The sequence below is a fragment of the Pelodiscus sinensis genome, chromosome 14 (genome assembly GCF_049634645.1).
Source record: "Pelodiscus sinensis isolate JC-2024 chromosome 14, ASM4963464v1, whole genome shotgun sequence".
Classification (NCBI taxonomy): domain Eukaryota; kingdom Metazoa; phylum Chordata; order Testudines; family Trionychidae; genus Pelodiscus; species Pelodiscus sinensis.
In genome coordinates, this window is record NC_134724.1 from 43,547,611 (window position 1) to 43,575,476 (window position 27,866).

The window sequence follows — 27,866 nt, forward strand, 5'->3', positions numbered from 1 at the left end:
GTTGGGAAAACGGCCGTTCTTCCAACAAAAATTGAGTTATGTCTACACTGCAGTTGTGTTCTTTCAAAAGTAAGTAAAAGAACAGAGGGGCTTTCCCGACAGCGGTACTCCTCTTTCTATGAGGAAGAACTCGTTTTCCAAAAAAGCTCTTTCAGAAAAAGGCGTGTGTGGACCGGGAGGAGGGATTTCTTTTAAAAGAAGCAGCCTCCAGGAAATAACACAGGTGCCCTGGTGGACCCTCTGTCCATACTAATCACGACTCTTAAAGCTGCAAGCACCCGGAACAAGCCTTGTGGCAGGAAGCTGGCCCCGAGAGCTGCACCTGACCGCGCAGCTCTTCCCGCAACACAATTCAGAGGTATGGCTGAGCAACAAGCCCCCCGAAACTCACAGGGATCAGCCCCAGGGCTACCAGGACCCACCAAGGGGCAGCAAACGCCATGTGTCCTCCTGGTCCGGGGCGGAGATCCTGTCCTTCCTGGAGCTGTGGGGGGAGGAGGCTACCCTGCAGGATCCCTTCTCCCGGAGATGGAATGCTGACATTTATAGCTGGATGGCTGAAGCTCTAGCCGAGAGGGGACACCACCCCTGCACCTTGTACCAAGTCAGGAATAAGGTCAAGGAGTGGCACCAAGGATACACCAGAGCCAGGGAGCACAGCTCTCACTCTGGGGCAGGACCACACTCGTGCCTATATTACGAGGAGCTGCACAGAATTCTGCGGGATGGTGGTCGCCCAGCCGGAGCTGCTTGAGGAAGAGGAGGACGACAAACAGCAGCTGCAGGAGGAGGAAGACACAGCCAGTATGGTTGTCCTCACCCTGGAGCCAGTACCCCAGGCCCTGGACATCTCCCAGGCATCAGCTGACGCTGGGGAGGGATCATCAGGTGAGTGCTGGCAGTTTTCCACAAATACACAGGGTGGAGGAGATGGGTGTAGAGGGGATAAGGAGCGATCGTCGCTTGGCCTGCTCGGCCTGGGCAGTGTGCCTGGGAGTGTACATACAAGCATGTGCAGCAGCAGTGTGCACCACGTGGCCTCAGGGGCTAGCCCCGGAGCACCAATAGGCTCGTGCTCACAGGGTGTGTGGAGGCCCCACACACGTCTGACCCCTGGGGGGACACCCACCCACCACCAGACACTGCTGGAAGCAGGCTGGACACAAGGGTGTACTCATGGCCCCAAGCACTCTGAGGAGTGACCCACACAGCACACGGCCATGCCTGCACGCTCGAGGAACCACCCGCTCTCGCTGATAGCGCCGCCAGGCACAGGTGTGAGTGTGGCCACCATGGAAGGAGAGCTGCTTCAGACCCCTGTCCTGCCCATGGGATCCCACTGTGGCTGAACACTTCCCTTGCCTGCTTGTCTGTGGAATGGGAGTGGAGTAGGATAGCGGGAAGTGTGATCCCCTGGGCACCTCAGGGCCTCTGTGAGGTAGGTCCTACTGTGCAGGCCACACATGGCCTGGCTCACAAGATATCACTATCCTCTGGCCGAGGACTGCTCACACAGGAGGGCATGGCTTCATGTACAGTGTCTGCATGGATGACTGACTGCCTCTCCTTCTTTTCCTCCACAGCTGGACCAGCTGTCACTGAGGGGTGATCCACGCCATCAGAGGCAGCCGCCCGACCCCAGGGGAGCCACAAACACAGGAGGATCCACAAGGACCTCATGAGGGAGCATGTGGCCATTTTGCATGATGTGCAACGAACCTTGGCGCAAAAGGTCCGGGATGACACCGAGTGGTGCAACTGAATGTGGGACCAGCTTGAACAGCAGGGCAAAATCTTGTGTCCTGCGATCTGGGAAGTGATGGCACCCCTGGCTCCTGTTCCCATTCCAGCCCCTGTCCCCACTCCAGCCCCTCATCCTGCCCACCCCCCTGTGGTCCCAGGCCCCAGCCACTCGCCGAGGTCCCCGGACCCGAGGTGGCTCCACCAACCACCCCATGTGCCACTCCCAGCCCTGAACCTCCCTTCTGCCGCCCCCCTCCTCCCCAGTTACTGTTCTTTGGAAAATAATACAAAGTTTTTGTGGTTCCACTCAAAACTGGTGTGTTTATTGGGAGTACAGGGAAGGGGAGAAGGGAGGGGTTGTGGTTGGAAAGGTATGAGCCCTTTTTAAACAGCAATTTCACCTCCAGGATTGTGTTCTTATCTGAGGGTCATTTTGAAGATATTGACTAATTGGAGGGAGGTGAGAAAAGAACAATAAAAGGGATTAGGGGACTAGCTATATTGTTTTATGAGGAAAGAGATAAAAAAGCTAAATGCCCTCTGTCTTATATTCCTACCAATGATTCGCCTAAAATCCTTTTAGGCTAAGCAATGGTTATGGCGGAGACATAATAATCTACAAATGTTGGTAGTAAACACCAAGGACGTAGAGAAATTCAGTAAGGAATAATGACAAGAAATTGAGAGAGAAAATGTTAATGGAATATCAGGGAAAGCTATCTGACAATCATATTGAACAGATGCAACTAAAAGTGAGATTCCCGTTGCTTGGTTCGCTTCTATATTAACTAGATAAAATGCTAAAATATGTCCTGAAGGGAACAATTTTACACTGCTAGGGAGATGGACTAGATAAGCTTTGTGAGTCTAAGGTTTATAAAATACAGCCCATCAACTTTGCTCTGCTTTTTATAAATTTTCATTCTACTGACACTCCCTGAATTAGGTGTAAATGATTTTGCGTGAATGTTTTCTGAGGGGATGTACGACAGCAGGACTGTGGAAAGGTTACAATGTTTGGACTGCACATCCCAGTGCAGTGCCCCCACACAATATTCAATTATTCTTTTCTGACAAATGTAACATAATGAAAATGAATATTAAAACGTGTATCTGAATCACTTTGATGAGCTACTGATTCAGGTTTCCTTTGGAAAGAAATGAGTGAGTGGGTGGCAAAGCGAGAGAGTCATGAGTGAAGAATACGTGCTCCTATTCGCAGTTTTGTATCACGCAGCATGTGTCAGTAGTTTAAACACTGATCAGATGTTTCTTTTTTCTCTGTTAATGCTACTTGCTCAGACTGAGCTGTTTGTAGATTTTTATCTTTTTGTTCTGTTACAAAATTCTATCTTATGTTTAGTTAAAAATCATATTAAACGTGGAAGAAATATAAACTGAAGTAGAGGTACAAATCTAGTGCATCTATCTTCAGAGTTTTATGATGAAGTACATTACTAATAAAGTGTTGTATGATTATTCAGGTACTGTATGTGGCAGTCTTACTATCACTCTGTCAAATTCAGGACTGTAGCATGAATTTCAGCCATATGCATAAGGCCTTCATGTTCCTATAGATATGTGAACTATGCTAGCTAGACTTAAAAAAAATATATTTTGTGACTCTTTGTTTCCATGAAACAAGTGAAACAGCCCAACAGTACATGAGTAGAAAACAGAAATATGAAACCATAGGATTGGATGGGAAAGAGAAGAAAATTCCTTGTCTTTTAGAAACACTATTTCCTTCTGAATTAGCTTTTCAGAAGCATATGCATCTTGTAACACTGAATTGGAGGAAAGAGTAATGATAAAAATACTTCTATCTAGTGCAAAAGGTAATGGATAGCCTTTGTAGATTCATCCAAATTAGTGAAGAGAAAATAAAGGAATTTTTCACTGGTACTGCTAGAATTTAGACATTTTGCTCATTCTTTTGGAAACGCTTCCACAGATCACATGGAAGTTCACTGTTTGGTAAATGTGAGTGCTGGCTATTGAAAAAATTCCTAAGCTCTTAGTGGGCTAAATGCCAGTTTTATATACTTGTTTTATATATTTTGGGGAGGGGCTGTCTTTTTTTCTTCTTCTTCTGTGTTTGTATAGTGCTTAGCACAACGGGTTCCTCTGTGGGGCTGTCTAGGTGTTTCTGAAATACCACTTACAATACATCACTTAAAATAAATAATCTCTTAGCCCAATTTTGGACTCAGGACTGGATTCTTATTAGTTTGATTATCATATTTAGGTGGTCATTATGCATGTGTTACCATGGGATCGAAGTATCTTTGTGTAAATAGATACATGTATTTTTAGCATTTCTTCCAAATGAGAGCTGTCTTTTGGAGACTAGCTAATCTCACTATAAAAACAACAGGAATTTTGAGAGTAATGTATAAAACTGTGGCATGTTGAACCACAATAAGGTTCCTGTACTGAGTGTTATGACCAAATTATTTTGACATCTGAGCTGTGTATAGCATATGACACATTGAGAATAGAGGAACAGACCCCTAGCGCCAGTTTCCTTGTGTTCTTTGATCACCTATGAATCTTCTGTTAGGATATTTGGTGATACTCTTGTCTGTGTTCTGTTCTCTCCTTTACATCGTGAGATCACTGCATTTAACTCCCTTTAATGCTAACAGGAATTATGGCTGACGTCCATGTCTTCAATACCGATTGCATGGGGAAATGGTCACTCCCAAGTGACCAGTATGGAGATTATAAGCTCGTGGGGTCAGGGTTTGTCATGTTCCTGTGTTTGTGTGCTTCCTAGTGCCGTGGGGTCCTGCTCCACACCTAGGCCCCATACGTTCTGCCACAATAGAAGTTAATATAATAATAATACTCCATTTCCTCTCTCCTGTCTCCAAAATCTGGATGTCAGGCATGGGGCAGCTACACAACAGACTGCAGCCATTACTAATATCCCAGAACATTCCCACAACCCTACATGGGATCCGCAGCCATTGGCTCCATAAACATTCTAGTCAAATAGAAATTAAGAGAGTCTGCCTCCACAGTTGTTCACCTTCCTGCATCACTCTCAGATCACTCTACCAAGTCCCACAACATGTTGGGTTTCCCACAGCATGGACAAGGATGGGGGCTTTCATCTTAGTTGTGTAAGTCCTCTCACATTTAGAACATGCTTCTATGGTGGTTCTAGTATTGGCCATTTCCCCTGTTCTTGTCCATCTCTGCCTGCAATAAGACGCCAGACTGAGGTATGTTCTTGATTTGAATTCTAACTCTGATGTTTTGTCTTCAGAGTGAAACACTGTGATCTTTTTGCTTGTTTTTGCCTCATTCAGTTATGAGAGGACTCTCCAGGTGCAGGTGTTTCATTTTGCTCTGAGCTATTTGGTGTTTTTATGTTGACATTAAAAAAAACAGAGAGGGGATACATTATAAAAGAAAAACTCAAGTATATTTTTTGCCCATGTCCTGTAAGTCCAAAACTTAATCACTATTTGTAAATAATGTCCAAATTCACTGAATTAAAATGTGAGGTCAGCCTAAGACATACTGAAGCAGATTTGAAATAATCTGGGAGAGACAGAGATAGATAGTTTGGGGCAAATGACTAATGGAAAATTATGCAAACTGCAATCCGTTCATTTATATACACTGAGAACAAACAACTTCTCAGCAATATTAACTTCCCCGTTCAACTTCCTTGCATTTTCACAGTTTAATTAGCAATCACAGTAGACTGGGAATCACACCACAATCACAGGGTAAGCTGTGAAGTAAAAGTGACTTATATTGATTTAATATTAAATATTAAAATATTTCTTACATTTCTAGATCCTTTCATCCTAAAAAATAGCAAAATGCTTCACAAATACAGGGAACATTTCACCCACTTCTGAAATGCAATCCTAATTTGCACCCACTTGTGAACAGCTCTTAGAGCTGCTAGTCAACAGTTTAGGACAGGAAGTGAAGAAGAAAGGGATAGCATCAAGTTGAGGAGGGAATTTTAGATAGAAAATATCCAAATTATTACTTGATCGGGAAATCGGTGCTTACCCCCAAAGACTTAGGAGGTGTCTATGGGATCTTTAATAGCCATAGATAGTCAGGACCTCAGTGTTATATATCCAAAAGAAAATACATCCAACAGCCTAGGGTTTCTGAGTCCTAATCACATGCTGGCTCACTGTTCATTACTAATACAAAGCAAGGAATGCTGCTTCTTGTGTAGCAAGCACCAATTCCTGGCACCTCATGGTTTGTCCCTAGAATTCACTTACCTAAAGCAGTAGGAGTAATACTAGCAGCAGTATTGCATGGTGCACACCTCACATCTGTCCCTTATGGAGGGGCATTCTAGAATGGTGTTACCATTTTTTGAGGGAAAGGGCAGCTTTTCCAGTCATGAGATATGTGCATGAGATTTGTATGTGAATGAAGGAGACCCTTTGGCTGTGTCTACACTGGCACCCTTTTCCATAAAAGGGATGCTAATGAGACACTTCGGAATTGCAAATGCCGCGGGGAATTTAAATATCCACCACGGCATTTGCATGAACATGGCTTCCGCTTTTTTCCGGCTCGGGGTTTTGCCGGAGAAAAGCGCCAGTCTAGATGGGATCTTGCGGAAAATAAGTCCTTTTCCAGAAGATCCCTTATTCCTACTTGAAAGTAGGATCTTCTACTTATTTTCCGCAAGATCCCGTCTAGATTGGCGCTTTTCTCCGGCAAAACCCCGAGCCGGAAAAAAGCGGCAGCCATGTTCATGCAAATGCTGCGGGGGATATTTAAATCCCCCGTGGCATTTGCAATTCCGAAGTGTCTCATTAGCATCCCTTTTACGGAAAAAGGTGCCAGTGTAGACACAGCCTCTAAGTATAGAAGTGGATGGAAAAGCCTTTGGACATGTATTGATCTTGAAACTGCCATTAATTTTTGTAATGGAAAAAAATGAAACTTTAGTAAAAACTTTAATTAAATGTTTTTGAGGTTTTTTTTCTCATCTCGACCAATCAGCATGTTGTGTTGCTACCACCTTTCTTGTCTGAGGTTCTTATGCACCTTTATCCCAGTGGTGGTATGCACTTCTGCCATGTGGATATTCTTGCAGAATATGTTGAGTTTCTTCAGAACTATCCCGTCTAAATATATGAACTGGATACTATTATAATTCATAGTACAGAGAAGATATTCTGCTTTCTCTCCTATATATTAATATGTGTTAAAGTTGTCATATTGAAAGCAAAGAAATAATCTGCCAATTAAGCAAATATAAATGAAAATATACATTAAAATAGATCTAATTTCCGTGAATTAGGTTGATATATTTTTCTTAATTTCTTTTGTTTTCTATTGTGAAATAAATTATTTCCCCAAATTCTCCCCCCCAAAATTTAAAATGCAGCCACTATATATAAATCTCCTCGCTTTGGGGTTTTGCTTCAGTTTTCTCAAAAAGTCTGTAATAAGGAAAGAAACCTCTTCAGTGAGACATGTGAAGAATAGACAAACAGTGAACCATTGCTTCTGGCTACTCATTTGTCTCTATCTTTTGGATGGTTGCTTACGGTCACAGATTTCTATAAAATGTTCTTTTAAAGAAGGGCACTCAAGGTTCAGTTCACTTCCACTCTTTGTATTGCTTTCTGAAAACTTTCAAAGCTGCTGTCTCAGCAGCGCTTTCTATAGACAGCTGATTTATTTCACAAGGTACAGACTTGTAGTCAGTGGTTTCTTGACTTTTTTCAGTGTTTTATAAAGGCAAGAGGATATAGCGTTGCTTAGGAAAAGTCCATTTTCTCCCAGTAAAGCCCTATAAGTGGCATTTATTTAACTGAATTATTGATCACAACATAAATCTCTTATCATTCATGAGGCACAGGCGAGCCAGAGGATGAAGTGCAAGAATTGTCTCAGTAAAAGACATGGAAGGTACATTATAAGAGTGATGCACCGAAATTGTCCATACACTTCTTATACATCTAGATAAGCGTTTTCAGCAAATACCCTGCTCAGCATACACAATGTGTAGAAATTTTGCATGTTCAACAGAAAAAGTCCAGATATTCTGTTGTGTGTCTGTCATCTTAGGAATCTGGGCTATGCCTCTTATGGCAGAGAATAAAAAATATCTCCTTAACTCACACCATTCGTGCAATATGTAGCGTTTGGGCTAGAGAAAAGTGTGAGGAATTTTTATAGAGACCTAACAAAGCTAGGTGAATGGACAGCAGGATGGGAGATGAAATAAAGTGTTGACGATGCAAGCTAACATGCATTGGAAAGAATCATTTTAATTTCTCAGATCCTTAACTGGTTCTAACTTATATGTAACCAACCCAGAAAAAGAGTTGATCAATAGCTCAATGTAAATTTTTATCAGTGTGAAGCAATAAGTAAAAATACAAACAAAAACTGAGTGTGTGTGTGTATATATAAAGAAGACAGTATGAAAATATAATGCTATTATATACATTATGCTTATGATCGTTATGATGCTAATATACTATTCATATTATGTTGTATTAAATTCTAATTATTATGCTAATGATTTGTCTGTTGGTTTTATATACATCAGTGGTACAGTGTTCATTCACCTGATAAATTGTGCTCAATTCTAGTTACCCTATGTCTCATAAGAGTCCCTTTTGCCTATGCTGAGTAAGAGATGGGTGACAGAATTATTAGAGGCATGGAAAAACCTGGACAAAATATTTAAAAAGATTAGGTGAAATCTTGGCCCCACTGAAGTAAGTGCAACTCCCCACCAACTCCTCACATTGACTTCAGTGGGCAAGGATTTCACCTTAGGTATGTTTAGTTTGGAGTGAAAATGAATAAATGAGGAAAGAAAAGGGCTTTTTTTAAAAAAAAGTTATAAATAAGTAAATCCACTTGCATGTACAGATTTATGATTCCAAGTCCTTCAATATATGCACCAAAAAATCCTGTTTGTGCATAACAATAAGGGCATATGTGTCATTGTTCACTTTTCTATCTCACAATAAATATATTAAACAGTGTGTGCCTTATTACACAGGTTACAAAATTCCATTGTTAATTTGGGAGGTGTCCAGGCTGCAGTGCCAATGTTGATTTGGCTCATTGACTTCAGTTAATTTTGCAGCAGGCCTTTAGGCTCTCCCAGACAAAAACTGCAGCTACAGGTGGTCAGCACCTTCTCAAAGCCAAAAAGGGTTTTCATTTGTCGTACACACTGATTAATCTCTGATCCAGACTTCAAGAACAAACTATCCTATGTTCTGTTCCATAGATAAACTGAGTCCTAGTCAACTTATCTGAACTCCTCCTGGAGACCACTCAGTCGCCATAATAATTAGAGCTATCAAAAAATGTTACATAAGCTTGTATTTCCCGTGTCAGCAATTTTTCTAGTAGTGTTGTTGTTTTCTCCTTCCTACTAACCCTCAAGTCCCCAAGTCATTTTAAACCTTGCCGTGTGTTACTTCTGGCCCAGCAGTGGATAGAGAGAAGTTGTCAGCAGTGGAGGTATAAGGGGATAACACAATATGATTCCAAACCTGTATATGATAGGGGAAAAGAAGAGAGACAGCCAGAGAGGAAATTATCCCCAGCTAATTAATTGTTGTTTAAAACATACACAGCATATAGAGTCCATGATGAGTGAGACCTATAAAGTGTTCTGTGGAAATTCCACCCTGTATCTCAGTAATGTGAAAACATTGGTGTATGTGAAGAATGTGCAATCTTTGAAAATGTGTATTTGGGTAATCTAATTCTTTTTTGGTACCACAAAACAGTCTCTCTTTTTTTAAGTAATTTTACAAAGTTGTTTAGAGTTCAGAAACAAATTCTGAGGAATATGAATGACACTCTAGATGTAGATTTTGGTTCAACGCTTTCTATTTGACACATTGACTTTGTCTGTGTGGTACTTGATACCACTACCCATCAGTTTATAGACTTCGTATGTATCCTTTAAGTACTGACCTGGGTGTTTGAGCAGTTATAAATTACAAGTCACCTTATGTGTCACATGCATTGTAGATGTATTTTTGCTGCTTGCCTAAGCTTTGTACTCTCTAATCCCTTTGGGTAACAGTGATTAGGTAATTTAATCTGGGTTTTCACAGCTCTGCATGATACTCAGATTCCTCATTTGTCTCTTCTAATGGACGTTCAGCAGCTATGGCCTTTTCCATTTTCAGTCATTGTTGGTGCCTTTCAGTCATGAGATTCAGTGGAACACAAACTGTTTGAAGTTCACCCCACATAGGACGGACATTCTGATTTGCTAACAGCATCCTCTGTATATTTGTCTCCTCCAAGTTCTTTTTGTAGGTAATTTGTTCATTTTGGCCACCTTTGAAGCTAAGGTTTCTGGTCTAGTAATGGATATGCTCTGATGTACAGAATTATCTTCTTACTTTGACACAAAATGTCTTTGTCAACTGTGAAATTTGCCACATAACTCACCTTTCTTGGGCAATTAGATGTTAAAAGGCCATTCTGTACTTTCATCATGTAGAGAAAGTAATATAACTTCCAGGTGTCATTAAACTAAGCTTACTTATATATAAAATATGAAAGAGGAGGAAAGTTGACATGTAAAAGTTTTTTCAAGTATTCAAGAGCTTAAATTGACCTACAATTAAATTTTTCATTGTTTTAAAAACTCCTTTCTTTTCATGCATGACACTTTTCAATCTTTATTTTAACTTACTTTCTCATTTTGATACTGGGTAAGCTTCCAAGCTGCTTAGGCCATTGTGGAATGTTCAAATGTAGACTAGAAAATTTTAAAATGTCTATAAAAGCAAAAACATTAATGACCAGATACTTTGACTTATGAATTGCTCTTAGTTTGATCTTTGTTTTACTCTGCTAGTACGACATGAGGCTTTGTGACTGACCTGTATATAGTACTCTGAGCTTGATCCAGCTCTTATAGTTAATGAAAAGACTCCCACTGACTTCAGTATGTAGCGGTTAGATCAGACTCCTTACGAGGTCACCTTAAATGAGAGTCGCCTATTCAGTAATTTATTCTGTAGTCTTCTACAGTATTTTGGCTTTCATGATCTCTAGTCCTACATATAAGCTGGGTTTTGTATGACTCCAGAAACAAAAGTCAAAACTGGTCAGTAAATGTACTAGAAACTTGCAGGGGATTCCTCATCTCTTCCCAACCCACACCCTAGCTTTTTTTCTTTATTTTTAGTTTCTTTTTGTGTGTGTTTGATACTGAAGAACAGACTTAGAGGCACACAGCTTAAGAGACTGAAGTCCTCTCTCCACCAGGCAGATATGACATTGGTTACATACCAATGTGCCTCAACGTTTACTTGGCTTCTCTACAGAAGGTGCCTGTAGTAATTGTGATTTTAGTGATTGGGACAATCCCACCACTAGGAACTTGGCTGAGAATGACATCAGCTTTGCTACACAATGTATCAGACAGTAAAGATTTCAATTACTACTAATCTAGCCTGAGTTTAAAATGCAGACTAAAAGAGAAGAGATTCCATGCGTCATTGCTAGTTCTTGTGAGACATTCACGCCTATAGTTCCCTCTCTGTCACTTTGTCTATTATAATAATCTTGAGGGTGAAAAAAATATCTTCACTTGTTAGTTGATCAGCTGAGGTCATTGTGCTGTGTCTTCCAGAGTTGACAATTCAGAAGATCCAGTGTATGAAAGTTTAGAAGAGTTCCACGTTTTTGTCTTAGCACATATATTGAGAAGACCAATTGTTGTTGTAGCAGACACAATGCTAAGAGACTCAGGGGGAGAAGGTAAGTCTCTCATTAGCACTTTGTGCACCTCGCTAAAATCACTGTATAGCCAAGGAATTTTAGAGCACAACACATTTATTTATCCATCATAACAGTCTTTATAATAATATATATAAATGAGAGGTATCAGTGCAGAGCAGTTCAGGGATTTTAGGTCTGTGGCGCCCATCATCTTTCACGTGACTTGATTCATGTGTCTAAAACCATACACAGCATTGTGAACACTTGCCCCATTTTAAAATTCAGGGATTTCATAGCACGTTTATAGGCCAATCAAGCTCTGTTAGTAAAGTTCTCATTCTGTTGCTGTCTTTTCTCCTTCCACATTTTGAAATCATCATTCCTCTGTCAGTCTTTTATGCTTCTTTTTAATTTTTCCTGCTAAAATTTGTGACCTTGTTTAATAGAAAAGCCACTGAATGTAAAAACACATTCTGTAGTTATATGGCTTATCAAATGCACATTTAGGTCATTGACTCCAATGGGCTTTGCATCAAGCCTCTGGTCTAAATACATTTTTAAAGATAGATCAACTTTATGAGGGTAGGCAAATATTGCAATTGATGTGAACTGTACTGTGTGAATTAGGACACCAATAGCACATCGCTAACTAGTGAATTTTAGCAATGTGTCATGAAATCAAAGAGTTTGCAAACATCTTGTGCACTAAAATGTGTTCTCAGAAAGTGTTTTGAATCATTTAAAGTAATGCACACATTTATAAAGTTCAGTCTGCATAAAAAACCCTGAAGTTTATCCAATAAACTATTCACTATGAATAATTTGCTCAGTTCCCAAAAGAGTCCTAATTTTCTCCATGTTTTTGCATATGTTATCCTTGGTAGGTCTTTATATGTATTTATTTTTGATGGTGTCCCAAAATTCCCACTTACAAGCTCCTGTTCACTGTTGCTTATAACTTTACCAAACTGTAACCAGTTGGACTAAAATTTTCCATTCTGTGTGTTTGCCATAGTAGGGTGAATTCTTTTAGAAAAGTTCAGTTACATTTGTTCAGCTGTTTCTGAGAACGAAGCTGGGTGGTGTATATTGTTTGTCCACATTAAAAAATAAAATTCTAGAGACCTTTTCTCTGAGAACCTCTAAAACACCTTGGCTATGTCTACACTCGCGGCTTCTTGCACGAGTAATATGCAAATGAGGCAAAGCGTGGAATATCGCCGAGCCTCATTTGCATACCTAATGAGCCACCATTTTTTTCAGAAGAGGCTCTTGCACAAGAAGGAGCATCTACTCTGCCCCTTCTTGCGCAAGAGAAATCCTCTTGCGCAGTGCCGTTACACCTATTACTTTTCAGGAAGAACGGCATCCCACTTTAGTTGACAGTGTAAGTGATAGCAGTAGCAGGCTCTATGTGGACAAGAACTGGTGAGGCGGGGAGGGGTTTATAATGTTCAAGCAAGAATTGCAAATTTTTTTCAAAGATGTATAAACTTGGTTAAAACAATATATATTTTCCCTATCCTCATTCTTGGAAATTTCTGAACCATTTTGGCTAAAAATTATCAAATATCAGCCTGAGAGTTAACCGGCATGTAACATTTCTGCCCAAATATTTTGGCAAACTTATAGCCAACCAAAACAAGCTCTTACCATGCAAAGTGTCAGTTTAATCTTATTAATAGGCAGTGCTAGCATCCCTGCCTAAAATTTCTAGTGAATAATTCACAGTTAAATAGATCATCACATACAAATATTTTTCCCGGTGCAGACTTTTCCATACTTTTTACCAAAACTTTTGTTACTCATGTAAAACATGTGTTTAAAGTATGAGTTTAACTGGGGCAGGCCTAGCAACTAGCTTTAGTGCACAGATAACACTTTGCTCTTCAGAGTGCTGTGGAAACGTTAATTCATCTTTGTTTCTTCTTACCCAGCTGTAAAGCAAGTAAGTGTTGTTAATAATCATTGTTCTACAAATGGGCAAACAGCAGCTGAGATTACATGATTTTTCTAAAGTCACAAAGGGAGTGATTCTTAGAGTTGGATTTAGATTTCAGGAATTCCTAGCTGCTTGTCTGTTGTTCTGACCGGGAGACCAACTTTTTCCCTTTCCATGAAGAAATGATTAGTGGTTTTGTGGGGCAAAAAAGAGTGTTATAGTCACTGCTTAATGCAATATTTTTCTGAAAACTGTAGTCATAGGCAACTTATGACGTGTGTTGCTGTCTCGTATATATATGAGCCTCTGTAAAATATTGAGGTTCCTGCATCATAATGCTTTAACTGGTATATTATATAACCTCAGCCACTTTAACAAAAATAACTAGAAAGAGTAGTTTATTATAACAACACACTGGCCAAATCAATATACAAATAGAGCTTAGAAAAAAATCCTCCATAACCTACAATAGTTGAATGAAATATCGAACACAAAAGAAAAAGGAATAGGTCAAGTGTTTATTTCTCCTTGCAAAGATGGTATTCATAACAAATTGTAAATGAGCAATACATATGCAACGGTAATCAAAGAAAAGCTGTTTGGCAAAGAAGTCTAGTAGCCAAGCACATAATCAGACCACATTGTCAAAAAAATAGAAGTTAATACTATGTGTTTGATATCAATGAAAAGCTTTTACTTGTAACTAAAAATATTCCAGAGGAATACAATTCTGCTCATGTGCATCAGACATGAAGATCCTGTTATCATACATATATTTCTTTACTAATAAAAAATTGCAGTGAGGAGAGGCCTTGGGATCAGAATGGAATTATTTCCTAATATTTCTAAATTCATAATTCCTTAAAAATATTACCATGAAACTTCAACTGTTCTTTAGACTCTTTTCAACATCAAAGAATTAGGTTTTCCCCTCATTTAACACTGCCTTCTGAAACTTATATGTAGCCTATTAATATAAAAATGTCAGGGTACCTTTACTTTTCCCATCCTATTTTTCTGGCTTGTTTATTTAAAAAAAATCTTGCTTCTGTCTTTGTAGCATTTGCACCTATCCCATTTGGAGGAATTTACTTGCCACTGGAAGTTCCACCTAACAGATGCCACTGCTCACCTCTTGTCCTGGCCTATGATCAAGCCCATTTCTCTGCTCTTGTGTCCATGGAACAAAAAGATCAACAGAGAGAACAAGGTAGGTTGAGACATTTCCGATCTAGTCAATGTTTTGTGGTGGAGGGGAATGCAAAGTGCTAATTGCTGGTTTTGTCTATCTAAAAATAAACTTCACCCATTGGATTTTACTGTAATATACAGGGTGGGCTCATCTCAATCATCTAAGAACAAGACTGGAGTCAACAGCGCCTGGGTTCTAATCTTTGCTCTAACACTGTGTATTTAATCCCTTTGTGTTGGTACACGTATGTGTAAATGAGATAATGCTACTGGCCTTTTACACTAGGGATCCTGGAGGCATTCGTTAATTAGGGTTAGTGAGGTGTTTTGAAGATGAAAAGTGAGTTTTGTCCTTGTTACCAAAGCTTACATAGGCTTCAGCTGCACTGCAATGAATGGATATGATTGCAGCTCATGGCGACCCACCAGGTTAGTTTTGGTCTAACTAGTTCAAAGCTAGCTCAGGTAACAATTGCCGAGTAGCCAGGGCAGCACGGGTGATGGCGCAGGATATTTTCTTGAGTAGAGCCCTGCCTAGAACCTTGGGTACGTATTCTAGAGGCCAGTCCCCGCTGCCATGGCTGCATTCTTCTCTTTATTGGAGCTGGCATTGGTCTTGTTGTGTGCTGCACTCACACGGCTTGACTGAGATATACCCCTAAGGAAAGGTATCTCTTGACTTGTGTATAGTATTCAATTTGTTTTTCATTTAAAAAAAATCAGTTAAAACCTTTGTTTGTTCTGCTTGCTGCATGCTTTGATTCTTCTGAAAAAAAATGACAGCAACTGTATAAAAAACCATTTAACCATATGTTTATATACTAGCTGGATTTTTAAGTTCTTTTCTAGTCCTATTGTAGCACCTCAGAGATGTAGAGACCAGATCTCAATAGCGAATCCACCTATATTTGCACAAAGGGTTTGTTATCCTTCTACTCCATATATGCTTCTAGTTATAGTTAAAAGTAGGACAGAGTAAGAGTTTCAACAATTAAATGTTCATGGCTCTTTAACTAGCTCACCATAACGTGTTGCAGACTTAATCAAACAGCCTAAGCCTGAGGCCCTAATGGACCCAAGTTGTTCAAAGCAATGATGGTGCACAATGAATCCACCCAAGCTCACAAGCGTTCAGGCCTCCTCACAAGTTCCCTCAACTTTGGTTCTAAGAGAAAGCTAATGCTTAACTGAGGATATGCGTACGCTACAGAGGTTTGTTGGAAAAACGGCCATTTTTCCGACAAAACTTGAGTTACGTCCACACTGCAAGCGCGTTCTTTCAACAGTAAATCGAAAGAACAGAAGGCTTTTTGTGCAATTGGTAATCCTCATTCTACCAAGAAGAATGCCTTTTTGTGAAAGAGCTCTTTCACAAAAAGGCATGTGTGGACGGGGAAGAGGCAGTTTTTTCAGAAGAAGAGGGAAGAGGAAAAAAGCACAGGTGTCCTGGTGGCCATTCTGTCCTTAGTAATCACTGCTTACGTGCAAGATAGCGTCCAGGCAATCTGCACTTTTGCAGTGTGGACACTCTCTTGCACAAGTAGTTTTTTCAGAAGATCTCTTCCGAAAAAAGCGTCTTGCGCAAGAAGCCTGTATTATAGACGTAGCCTGAGAGAGAGACTATTATCCCATCCTGACCCTCTCCCCACAGACCCCCTGTGACAGGAATCTAACCCCAGCTGCAAGGACAACATACCAAAATATGTAATCCTGTGAAACAAGCCGTCAGTTACATGGAACACAAAACTCAAGCTCATTCAGCCAGTGCAGACATTTCTGCTGATGGAAACTGATACTGCATGCAATCAGTAACATAAAGGAAATGAAAGGGAGGGCAGGAGTTGTAGGATGCTGAGAAGTGGAACAAAAAGAGGCCTGCTTCCTCCCTGTTCTACCTTTTCTGGATGACAGTCCCAATCCCAGGGACTACAACAGTCCTCTAGCAAGGAAGGGTTGAAATGATGGTCCAGCACACACTTTGGTGTGGTCCACACTCCCAATCCAAAGCCAGCAGTAATAGCCAGTACCTCTTGTTAACACTTTTGGAGAATGCCACATAATCTGAAGAAAAAGTGCAGTTTGTCAACAGAAAAGTTCTTATTATTAAAGCCAGAGGGAAATTGGCTTATGATCTGTGACACTGGACTTACGCGTATGTGCAGATGTTTCATATGTCTACATGAACAAAATACATGTCGTCAAGCAACTTAGTTATATCCCTTTCCCTGGAAAAAGGTGTCAGTTTTAATTTTGCTAATTTATATAAAATGAGTTATTTTGCATTTGAACACCATTTCACATTTGCATACTTGTGCAAGCTGTGTGCGTATGTGACCATAATTACTGTGCTTTTGCATATAATCATAGCACGTATGTGTGCAAGGAACATTTATGTAGATAATTGTTAATAGGCTTGTGTAATTACTGTTAATGTGCATCTAATCACAAAAATCATATCTACGAAAAGTTATAACCCCTTGGACGCATACGTACCTTGAGAATTTCTAATGGAATATTTGGGTATGTCTACACTAGCCCCCTAGTTCAATCTAGGGAGGCTAATGAGGATGACCGAAATTTAAATATCCCGCTCTTCATTAGCATGTTCCCGGCTGGTCACCATTTTAGAAATTGACTAGCCTGAAGTAACTGCCCGCGTCTACATGTGGCAGTGAAATGGGATTCCGAATTAAAGCCCTAAATCGAATTAGCTGTTGTTCTTCCTGGAATGAGGTTTACCAGCTAATTCGATTTAGGGCTTTAATTCTGAATCCCGTTTCACTGCCACATGTAGACGCGGGCAGTTACTTTGGGCTAGTCAACTTCTAAAATGGCAACCAGCTAATGAAGTGTGGGATATTTAAATCCTGCGCTTCATTTGCAATTTCGGTCATCCTCATTAGCCTCCCTAGATCGAACTAGGAGGCTAATATAGAAATACCCTTTGAGGGGAATGGTTGTGGAAACTACAATATGCTACCATGAATAGGAAAAAATTGTAGATAAACATTAAACAATTCTAGCTTCCTTCACACACCATGTGCCAAATAACAACAATGTTACGGAAGTTATAAAACTTCGATATGAAATCAACTCTTCTGAAAATATCAAGTTCCAGTTCTCCAGATAATTGTTTCTAGACATTGAACATTGAACTAGTTTGCCACCATCAGCATTCGTTACCATTTCCAAATGACATGTACAAAGGTATTCTCTTAGCATTACAACTGCAGCATTCATTTCAGACCTCACTCCATCTGATCCTTCACAGTGTTTGTTAGGTTCCATTTAATTATGCAAGATGCAGTTCTCCTCAAAGTTGATTGCTAAACTGTCTAGAGTGGCTCGTGACCTTGAATGCCTATCTCAGGCAGACACCCCATTCTGAAGGAGTGTTCTATAATTAGATTTCATCACGCCAGTAGCAAATGTGACCTCCCGGATCACTATGCCAGTCTCACCAGGGAGTCACAGACAGTCTCTTAGACTCTCCAGCCTATCTTACCACCAAGACAGACTGAACTTAGTAATAAATGGTCATTCACACCAAAAATCACACCATTTTCAGGTTGCTTCCAGTTCAAAAAGACCAGTCATTTACCCTAGATCTGACTCCAAAGGCAACTGCTATAGCCCATCCTGTAATAAACTCTCTAATGTTTATTAATAAATTCTAAAGGATTATTAATTAGGAAAAAGAAATGTGTTATTTTCAGGTGGGTGAAAGCAAGTATGTCCATGCAGACCTGCTGATGGGGTGGGAAAGGGGCAGTGACCCCAGCGCCCAGTGAATCAAAAGGGTTTAGGGCTCCCACAGCAGCAACCAGAGCCCAGGCCCTTCAAATTGCTGTCGAACCACCACGTGATGTGCTCCGGTAAATTCTGAGGGCTGGGGGAGCGAATCCAACATGGCCTACTTTGGGTAGCACTGAGGAGTGGCTGTCCCAGCCCTCCCCTTCCTGCTCTAGGCCACGCCCATTCTCTGAGTGTGGGGCCACCCACTGAACCTTGCCCAGGGGCCCAGCATGTCTGTGCCCCCCCCCCCCCCCCCCGTATACATACAAATGCATTGCAATATAATTCCTAAGAATGACAATTGTAGTGATCTGTCAATTCAAAGTGCCTTTTAGGGCTGGCCCCAGACGTAACTCCCAGGATCTCTAGCCTCAGTTTGGTTTCCCCGCCTAGTGACAGTTCAAATAGCAAAGAGATGAAAAAATCTTCATATCATCTGTTTTTATTTTCCTCTTCCAGCATTCAAAGGGATGGGAAAACACCTTCTGCTTGTACTCCTCCAAGGGTAGATGGGGTAATAAACAAGGCTTTTGTCTTATAATGGCCCTCTTAAATATTTATAGTCCTCCTGGATGGGCAGGGGGACTATTTCATTACAACCACCTCCCTCTTTTTTATTCTTTATCGGAGCTGGTAAGTACTTCTAACTAGGCAGGTCAACGATCAGAAAAACAAACATTGAATCTCTGCTGGTAGAATAAATAGTAGTTTATAAATAATATTTAAATTGTGAATAAAAAACATAGTCTGGCAAATATTATTAGTTTCATGAAGAATCTACCCAGGGTAACAACTACAAAAGTCTGTTTATAATGGTGATAACTATTGTTCTCAAGAAGGCAAAATACCATCCATCTGGGGGAATGAGCTGTGTTATTCACCCCTTAAGATGGTTCACCTAGGGACCTCACAGAGCAGATGGAGGATTTTAAGGCTCTGATGACTAACTTTAGAGGTAGCTGGCAGGACTCTTTCGCCTTCCTCTTTTGATCTTCACACAATAATATTTTGTGTTAGGATGAGAGACAATAATAACAGATGATACCCACACCACATCTGTGAAGCCAAACACTGGTGGCGTTTTTTTTTTTTTTTTTTTTCATTTTTATTAGAATGTGAAAGTCCTAGTAATTTTGTAGCACAAGGATGATAGACTTCCATCTGAAGCTGATTCCTTCCCTTTATCAAACCGATTTCAAGTTGTTTGAAGATACTTTTCTGGGGAGAGTCAGGAACAGACAACTAAAAATGGGTCTCTTGATTTCTAGCCCGTTACTGTGAAATAAGCAACTGTCACATTGAAATTCTTTTAATCATGGGTGTTTAGCTGATTATTCCTAAAAGCCTTTATTCATGAATTTGTCAGTTCAAAGGCACAGTAACTCTTTTTAAAAAGACAGATTTCCTGTAAATGGATAAATGTAATGGCTCTATTCCCAACAAAGCTCAAAGCATCCTTTGATTTAAATGTTACAAGGAGACACTATGAAGTAAATAGATCCTGTCATTGCATGTGCTTACACCCCACAAATTCTTAAATTAGTTTAGAAAGATTAGTGTTAATTTATTGACAGGGTCTGTGAAATGTTGGGGAAACCAGAAGAGTGGACAGTTGAGTTTATTTAAATTGATTTGCAGTTGTTTTTCACATTAGCATGCTAGCGATAATTGTGTTTGTTTTGTTTTTGGAAACTCTGCAATTGTATTTATTCACTAATGATCCCTTAACAAAAGAAAGAGGGGGGGGGGGGGGAAAACACCAATCTTCCAAAATCATGTTTCGGCCTGGCCTTGGCAAAGGCATATATGCTTTAAGAGCAAAGGTGTCAAATCTATAAAGGTTTTAATGCTGTTTTCTTAACAAATGCACATTTCAGTCATAATCATCTTAAAAATATTACAGATTAAACTGTCACATTATAGTCACTGCTGATTTGCTAGAAAAATATAGCCTTTCTGAAATTTCTCTTATACATAATTTAGTTCTGCTGCATTGATTCTATGCAGTTTTGTTACTACTCTCAGATTTGGCTAATTCTCAAGGATGAGCGCTCCTGTAGACAGCTGCATCTCACTGATTAGTGTAATCACCTCTGTGGAGGCTCCACTGAATATGTATAAAATTAAAAAAAGAAAGACACTGTCATTTGCCTTTCTGCTATTTCATTCCTTCCCCTTTTCCTGTTCCTCTGTCTCCAAGCCTGCTCCTCCTTCACCCTATCTCCCCCTCCTCCCCAACACACACTCTTCTTTCACTTGCTCTGAAAGAGATGGATGTTGAGATTCTGCCCGAGTTTGGAAATGTGTCCTTGACATTTACAGCTGTTTTTTTTTTTAAAGCAGCACTAAAAAGTGAAGAATTATACAAGAAGCACAATAAATGTTAAGTCTGCTTTGGTTGACGCTAATTTATAAATTGTTAGATAAGTGACAAGAAGTGAAGGGTGAGTGTGGAGATGAGTTGATTGGAGTAGAGATGAAAGCCTCATAGCTCTGGGATATTAAGTAGAGGATATTCCGATGTTCCTAAGCATATTATTTTTAAATGTAGAAGGATCTAAGTTTTAGTATACAGGCAGTCCCTGGGTTACATGGGTCCAACTTACATCGGATCCCTACTTACAAACGGGGTGAGGCAACCCCGCACTAGCTGCTTCCCCCCAGCAGACCAGGGAGACGCGAAGCTAACGCGCCCCCCCCCACCCCCCACACACACACACACCAGGGAGACGCGTAGCAGCTTTTCTCAGCAGACACCTCAGCTTGAGAATAAAGGACTGAGGGAAGTGAGCTGTGGGAGAATAAAACTGAGCTCTGGAGAAATGTTTGGCTAGAGTTTCCCCTACAATATGTACCAGTTCCGACTTACATACAAATTCAACTTAAGAACAAACCTACAGTCCCTATCTTGTTCGTAACCCGGGGACTGCCTGTATTACATGAAGTTTTGGCATTAAAGCTTAAATGTTTCACTTGTAGACAAGAACTGGCCCAGTCCAGCCTCCCAAGGTGCAAGTCATTGTCACTAGAATTATTATCCCTCAGGAAGCAAACATGTTTAGGCTGAGATTTTCAGTGATACATAGCAGATATTTGGTTTATTTAGGCAGTTTTGAAAATTTCAGTCTAAGTTTTTTAATATTTTATTTCAAAAAAGGAGCATGTTTAAAGTTGCTGTTAATATGGTGCATTTTAACACTGGTCTTGGTAGTTTTCAAAGATCACACTCTTCTTACAGAAAATATCTGTAGAGGAAGAGCTCTTACCTATTTTTTTTTTAAGAATTCCTCTTCCTTTCAAACTCGCCATGTTGGAGAGCTGAGTTAAGTGTGTGTAACCATTTGATACAAAATGAATATTTTCCAACTGTATTCTTGCAGCCTGCTGCACCCGAGTACCATCACTGGAGAAAAGATGCATAATTCTGGATTTTTTGTGCATAAAATCAAAGTTGTAGCTCTAGCCTGCTGTGAATAAATCATATCCAATTAAGCTTCTAGTTCTTCTTTCAAATCAAAATCACAGCTAATCAAAAACATATCAAATGAGGTAGAAATCAGCTGAGCTCAGACCTGTGTTTGAGCCAATTGTGTTGGAGGGAAACGTATTTACTAAGGAAACAGGGAGAGTTATTAGGTTGGCTTGGTGCTCTTTAAGTGATATATGCTGCCAAGCAGGAAAAATGAATTTGAATCCCAGACACTGTTTCTCATTCACTGACAAAGCTGTTTTAAACCCCCAAAGGAGGGCATATGCCCCTGTTACACAACAACAGCAAACCCTGTTGGCTTTTCAAGTCTAAAGCTTCAGGGAGTAGCCAAGTTAGTCTGCTCAGGATGAACTTGAAAAACAACAAATGGTCTGGTAGCACTTTACAGACTAACAAAACATGTAGATGGGATCATGGGCTTTCGTGGGCACAGACCACTTCTTCAGATGACGGGTCTACATGTTTTGTTAGTCTGTAAAGTGCTACCAGACCATTTGTTGTTTTTCAAGTCTCTAAAGGGTTCTGCCTGAAAAAAAATCATGCTACAGAAAAAATGCAAGTTTGCAGCTAGAGAGGGAGGAAGGAAACTTTTATAACACATCATCTTTGGACATCTTCATCCAAGCCTTGAACACCCAGTCAGGTCCTCTCGCATAGGTGTTTGGATGAGGTTGTACCAAAGGGGACAGTGTGTTATTGAAGAAATGGTATTAGAGGGCAGTGGCTATAAACATGGTACAGAAAAGAAAAAAACGGAATCTAAACATCAGGTGTATCAGTTGAGTAAAACTAGTCAGCCTTAAGTGGCACCTATCTTTGATTTCTTTTTTCTCCTCCATTGAACACCTGTCCTCCAATGGCTTGTGTTTCATGGATTCGTCAGGTAGGAGCCTGGCAACCAGTTTGGCCTTTGCAGGGAAATGAATTGTGCATAACGGACATGGCAGCTGTCTTGCATCTCACCAACAATAACAACTGGTAGCCAACAACCCCCATGAGAATTCTTTTAAGAAAGGAACCATTTCCTTAAACACACCTCAGCTATCATCTGAAAAACCTCGACAAAAGTTCTGCAAAGACGTCTGTAAAGTATATTCATACAATGTCTTATATCTCAAAGAGAGTTGCAACTTCTGAATATATTTTTAACGTTAACATTTCTTACAGCGGTTTGCAGGAGGCCCACTGTGTATTAGTCAGTTATTTACTTAAACAGATGTTGTCGACATTACCAGTTGTGGTGCAGTTTCCTGACTGTTAATACATACCTCCATCTAAGTTCTGTTTTCTTTCTTTGATTTGATCTCATACATGATGTTAAACATTGTAGCTAATCAGCAAAAAGTTCATTGGTTCAACTGGAGACCATTGTTTTAATGAAGAAAGCTCATTGTGCTTGTTTGGAAGCTCTGCTCTTGTACACTTTTCCCGTCAGCCTCCCATGGACAAGACATGGGCAGTAATTGTACTAGAGAGAGAGTGAGCGGTCTAACTCTCAGAGGCCATTGTTAGGATCCTAAAAATAGAGAAGCAGAATCAGATTATCCACAAACTAGAAGCACATTGTGGCCTGGTTTTTGTTACTCTGTCGTTGCTTGCAGAGTGAGCACTGGCTGGACAACAAACTCAGTCATGTTAGGAAGCATATCTGTAACACATTCTGATCTTTGCACTTCTGAAGGGGATCTCTGAAGGTTTGTAGCATAATTGTTATCCGGCAGGACTGGGAGTACAGTTGTATATGTTGGACTATGTGAATATTACTGAGCAATGCCACTGTGCAGTTATAACACCTCATGCATGTGATTAACAGTTATAACACCTCATGCATGTGATCCACAAAATGTTTTTACTGTAGTGCCTCATGGTGGCTCCTCAAAATTGCAGTTTAAAAATTGATGGGAGAAAAACCCTAGCATGTACTTTTCATAAGAACGTAAGAACACAATATAAGAACATAACGACCACACTGAGTCAGACCAGAAGTCCATCTAGTCCAGAATCCTGTTTTCGACAGTGGCCAATGTCAGATGCCCCTGAGGAAGTGAACAGAACAGGGAATCACCAAGTGATCCCTCTCCTGTCACCCATTTCCAGCCTCTGACAAACAGACTAGTGACTCTATTCCTATCCATCCTGGCTAATAGCCATAGCTCACCTGACTGAATTTTGCAAGCAGGCTTACTCTCCTCCTGAGTTCTTCAGCACCATGACATCCACCCATCTCAGCAGGGTGATGAGTGCTACTTCCATTTGCTATGTGCTAATTACAGTACTTGGTAAATTAAACCCTTTAATGCCACCTAGTGACATATTGCTGCTATTACAAGCTATTGCATATTTCTGTTATTTTTGTGCATTACCAAAATATTTTCTTTTTAATTATTATGCACAGGGCTCGACAAATTATGGAAAACTCTATTCGCCAGACAAAAAAGGGACTTGCCACCCTCCCCCCCCCCATAAGTGTTTTTAATGGCATAAATTCCTAATAAGACTAAGAACAGTAATTACTAATACGTTCTTAATAAATATCACCCAGGTTATTAATAAATATCTTATAAATAAATATCTTTCCATAAAGGCAAAGACGCTTCAAGTGAACTCCCCCTTTCACTGTGGCTGGGTCACAGCAGCCTTTTCCCTGCCCTGTCCAGCCCCTCCTTATGGATAAGCACCCCTCACTCCCAACCCACAGGGGAAACAGGGTGCAGGGACAGCACAGAGCCAGACGGGTGCAGGGAACAGTGGGGGGGGGGCAGGGATGGCGCGGGGAACAGGAGCCACAGAGGCAGAGGGATGCAGGGATCGGGGGGAGCAGAGTGCGGTGGAGGCGCGGGGAACGGGAGGGGCAGAGGGAGCAGGGTCTAGAGGCAGTGCAGGGAACGGGCAGCAGAGAGCTGGGGGGGGAGCGGGGTGCAAGGGCGGTGCAGAGCCAGAGGGAGAGCAGGGAATGCGGGGTGCAGGGGCGGCGTGGAGAATGGGCAGCAGGAGCCGCGTGGGGCGGGTGCAGCGAGCCGGGCGGTCAGCAGGGAGGGTCTGGGGCCGTGGCAGGACTGGAGCCGGTGGAGCAAGGCCTGGCTCCGCAGCACGCCGCAGCCAGCTGCCGGGGACATGCGGCCAGAGCCAAGCTGCCGCGGCCCTTTACAATCGGCGGGGACACGTCACGCCAGCGGCACGCGGGCAGCCGGGTGCTGAGTATCGCCGCGGTTCCCGCTCCCCGGCAGTGCTCTGCTCCTCCGCCGGCTGGCGGATTGGATGGGACTGCACCTCCTGTAGTGCAGGCTTCGGCCAGCCCGTCACAACGGCCCACCGGGCCAGTTCGCCCCTGCACTCTCCAGCTGGTAAAATCTACTCACCACGGGTGAGTGCATTTGTCGAGCCCTGATTATGCAACATATTTCCCTTAGTGGTGGTGAATATAATCTTGAATGATAAAAATGTTGGTACAAGTTATTATATAAAATGCTCTTTTAAGAAATAATCTCAAAAAGTGATATCAATTTTTTAAAGTACATGAGAAGCAGGAAGCCTGCGAAACAACCACTGGATGATGGAGATATTAAAAGGCACTCAAGGATAGTAAGGTCATAGTGGAGAAACTAAATGAATTCTTTGCATCAGTCTTCACAACTGAGGAAATTCCTTTTAGGTGACAAATCTGAGCCATTCCTTTTAGGTGACAAATCTAAGGAATTGTCCCAGATTGAGGTGTCATTAGAGGAGGTTTTGGAACAAATGGATAAACTAAACAGCAGTAAGTCACTAGGACCCGGTGGCAGTCCTTAACTGTGGTTTGTAACATATCCTTTAAATCATCTTCTGTACCAAATGACTGGAGGATAGCTAACACGATGACAGTTTTTAAAAAGTGCTTTAGATCCTTGTAATTATAGGCCAGTAAGTTCTGACTTCAGTATTGAGCAAATTGGTTGGCTGAAACTATAGTAAAGAACAGAGTTGTTAGGTCCATAATTAACATAATTTGCTGGAGAAAAATAGATGAATATAACTTGCTGGAGAAAAATCAACATAGAATCACCAGTCTACTAGAATGCTTTCAAAGGAGTCAACAGTCATGTGAACAAGCAGGAATCCACTAGATATAGTGTACTTAGATTTCCAGAAACCCTTTGACAAAGTCACTCATCAAAGGCTCTTAAGCAAAGTAAGATCTCATAGGATAAGAGGGGACGTCCTCTCATGGACTGATAACTGCTTAAAAAAATAAGAAACAAAGGGGCAGAATAAATGGTTAGCTTTCAACATGGAGAGAGGTAATTAGTCGTGTCCCCTAAGGGTCCCTGCTGGGATCAGTTCCATTCAACATATCCATAAAAGATCTGGATAAAGGGGTAAACAGTGAAGTGTCAACATTTGTAAATGATACTGCTCAAGTCCAAAGGAGACTATGAAGAGCTTCAAAAGGATCTCACAAAACGAGGTGACTGGACAGCAGATGACATTTAATTTTACTAAATGCAAAGTAATGCATATTGGAAGATATAATTCCAACTATACAAATAAAATGATGAGTACCATTACCACTCAAGAGAGAGTTCTTAGAATAATTGTGGATGGTTTTCTGAAAACATACACTCAATGTGCTTCCGCAGTCAAAAAAGCAAAATTCTATTTTTTTTAAAATAGAATCTATTGATTTTTTTAAAAATCATTTTAAAAAAGAGAATAAGACAGAGAATATCTTATTACCTCTGTATAAATCCATGGTATGCCCACATCCTGATGTGGTCACCTCATCTCAAAAAAGATATCTTGACATTGGAAAAAGTTTGGAAAAGGGCAAAAAATGATTAGGGGTATGGAATAGCTGCCATATGAGGAGACTTGGGCTATGTCTAGACTAGATGCTTCTTTCGGAAGAAGCTTTTCCGGAAGAGATCTTGCAAAAAAACTTCTAAAAGAGAGCATCCATTCTGCGAAAGCACATCGAAAAAGCGATATGCTTTTTCGAAAGATAGCATCCATTCAGTGTGGATGCTATATCTTGCATCTAAGCCATGATTAGTTGCTATAGGCGGAATGGCCACCAGGGCACCTGTGCTTTTTCCTCTTTCCTCTTCTTGCGAAAGAACTCCCTCTTCCCCATCCACACATGCTTGTAGAAAGAAGTTTACCAATGTCGGAAAAACCCCTCCTTTTGATTTTTTTCAAAAGAATGTGATTGCGGTGTGGAGTTAATTGACGTTTTTCGGAAAAACCGTTTTTCCGGGAAAAAAAAGCTCTGTTGTGTAGACATACCCTGGGCCTTTTCAGCTTGGGAAAGATGGCTAAGGGGGATGTTATTGAGGTTTATCACTGGTGTTGGAAATTATCACTGGTGTTGGGAAAGTGAATAAAGATGAGTTATTTACTCATTCCCATAATACAAGAACCAAGGGGTCACCAAATGAAATTAATTGGTAGCCAGTTTAAAACAAACAAAAAGAAGTACTTCTTCACACAACACATAGTCAACCTGTAAAACTCCTTGCCAGAGGATGTTATGAAGTCCAAGACCATAACAGTATTAAAAAAGAGCTAGATACTTTCATGGAGGATAGGTCCATCAATGGGTATTAGCCAGGGAGGGCAGGAATTGTGTTCCTAGCTTCTGTTTGTCAGAAGCTGGGGAATGGATCACTTGATGATTATCTGTTCTGTTCATTCCCTCTAAGGCACCAGGCATTGGCTACAGTCAGAAGACAAAATATTGGGCTAAATGGACCTTTGGTCTGACCCCGCATGGTTTTTCTTATGTTCAGAGCTGCTCCATGTAATTGTATTTGCGTACAAAAGGTGCGGGATAACTGAAAGCTGTTGAAGATCACTATGGGCATCAATAGAACTTAAATCTTGGTTTCACTTGTATAGTTTTTTAATGTGAGAAACTTCTCAGGGAACTTTCTTATGCCCTAGACTGATTCACTTGAATTCAATCAATAGGCTAATCACAGGAGCTGTTGTAACAAAATAATATGTATT

At 40.8% G+C, this 27,866-nt stretch overlaps 1 protein-coding gene across 11 annotated transcripts in view; it reads left to right on the forward strand.

Moving 5' to 3' along the window:
- The window catches only part of OTUD7A (OTU deubiquitinase 7A), a 229,788-nt gene that overhangs the window by 187,296 nt on the left and 14,626 nt on the right, over positions 1–27,866 (forward strand). For all 11 annotated transcript variants that reach the window (XM_075897702.1, XM_075897704.1, XM_075897703.1 and 8 more), the window contains 2 exons: positions 11,375–11,502; positions 14,466–14,615. In XM_075897702.1, the coding sequence (XP_075753817.1) occupies positions 11,375–11,502; positions 14,466–14,615 (278 nt within the window). The remainder of the gene's footprint in view (positions 1–11,374; positions 11,503–14,465; positions 14,616–27,866) is intronic.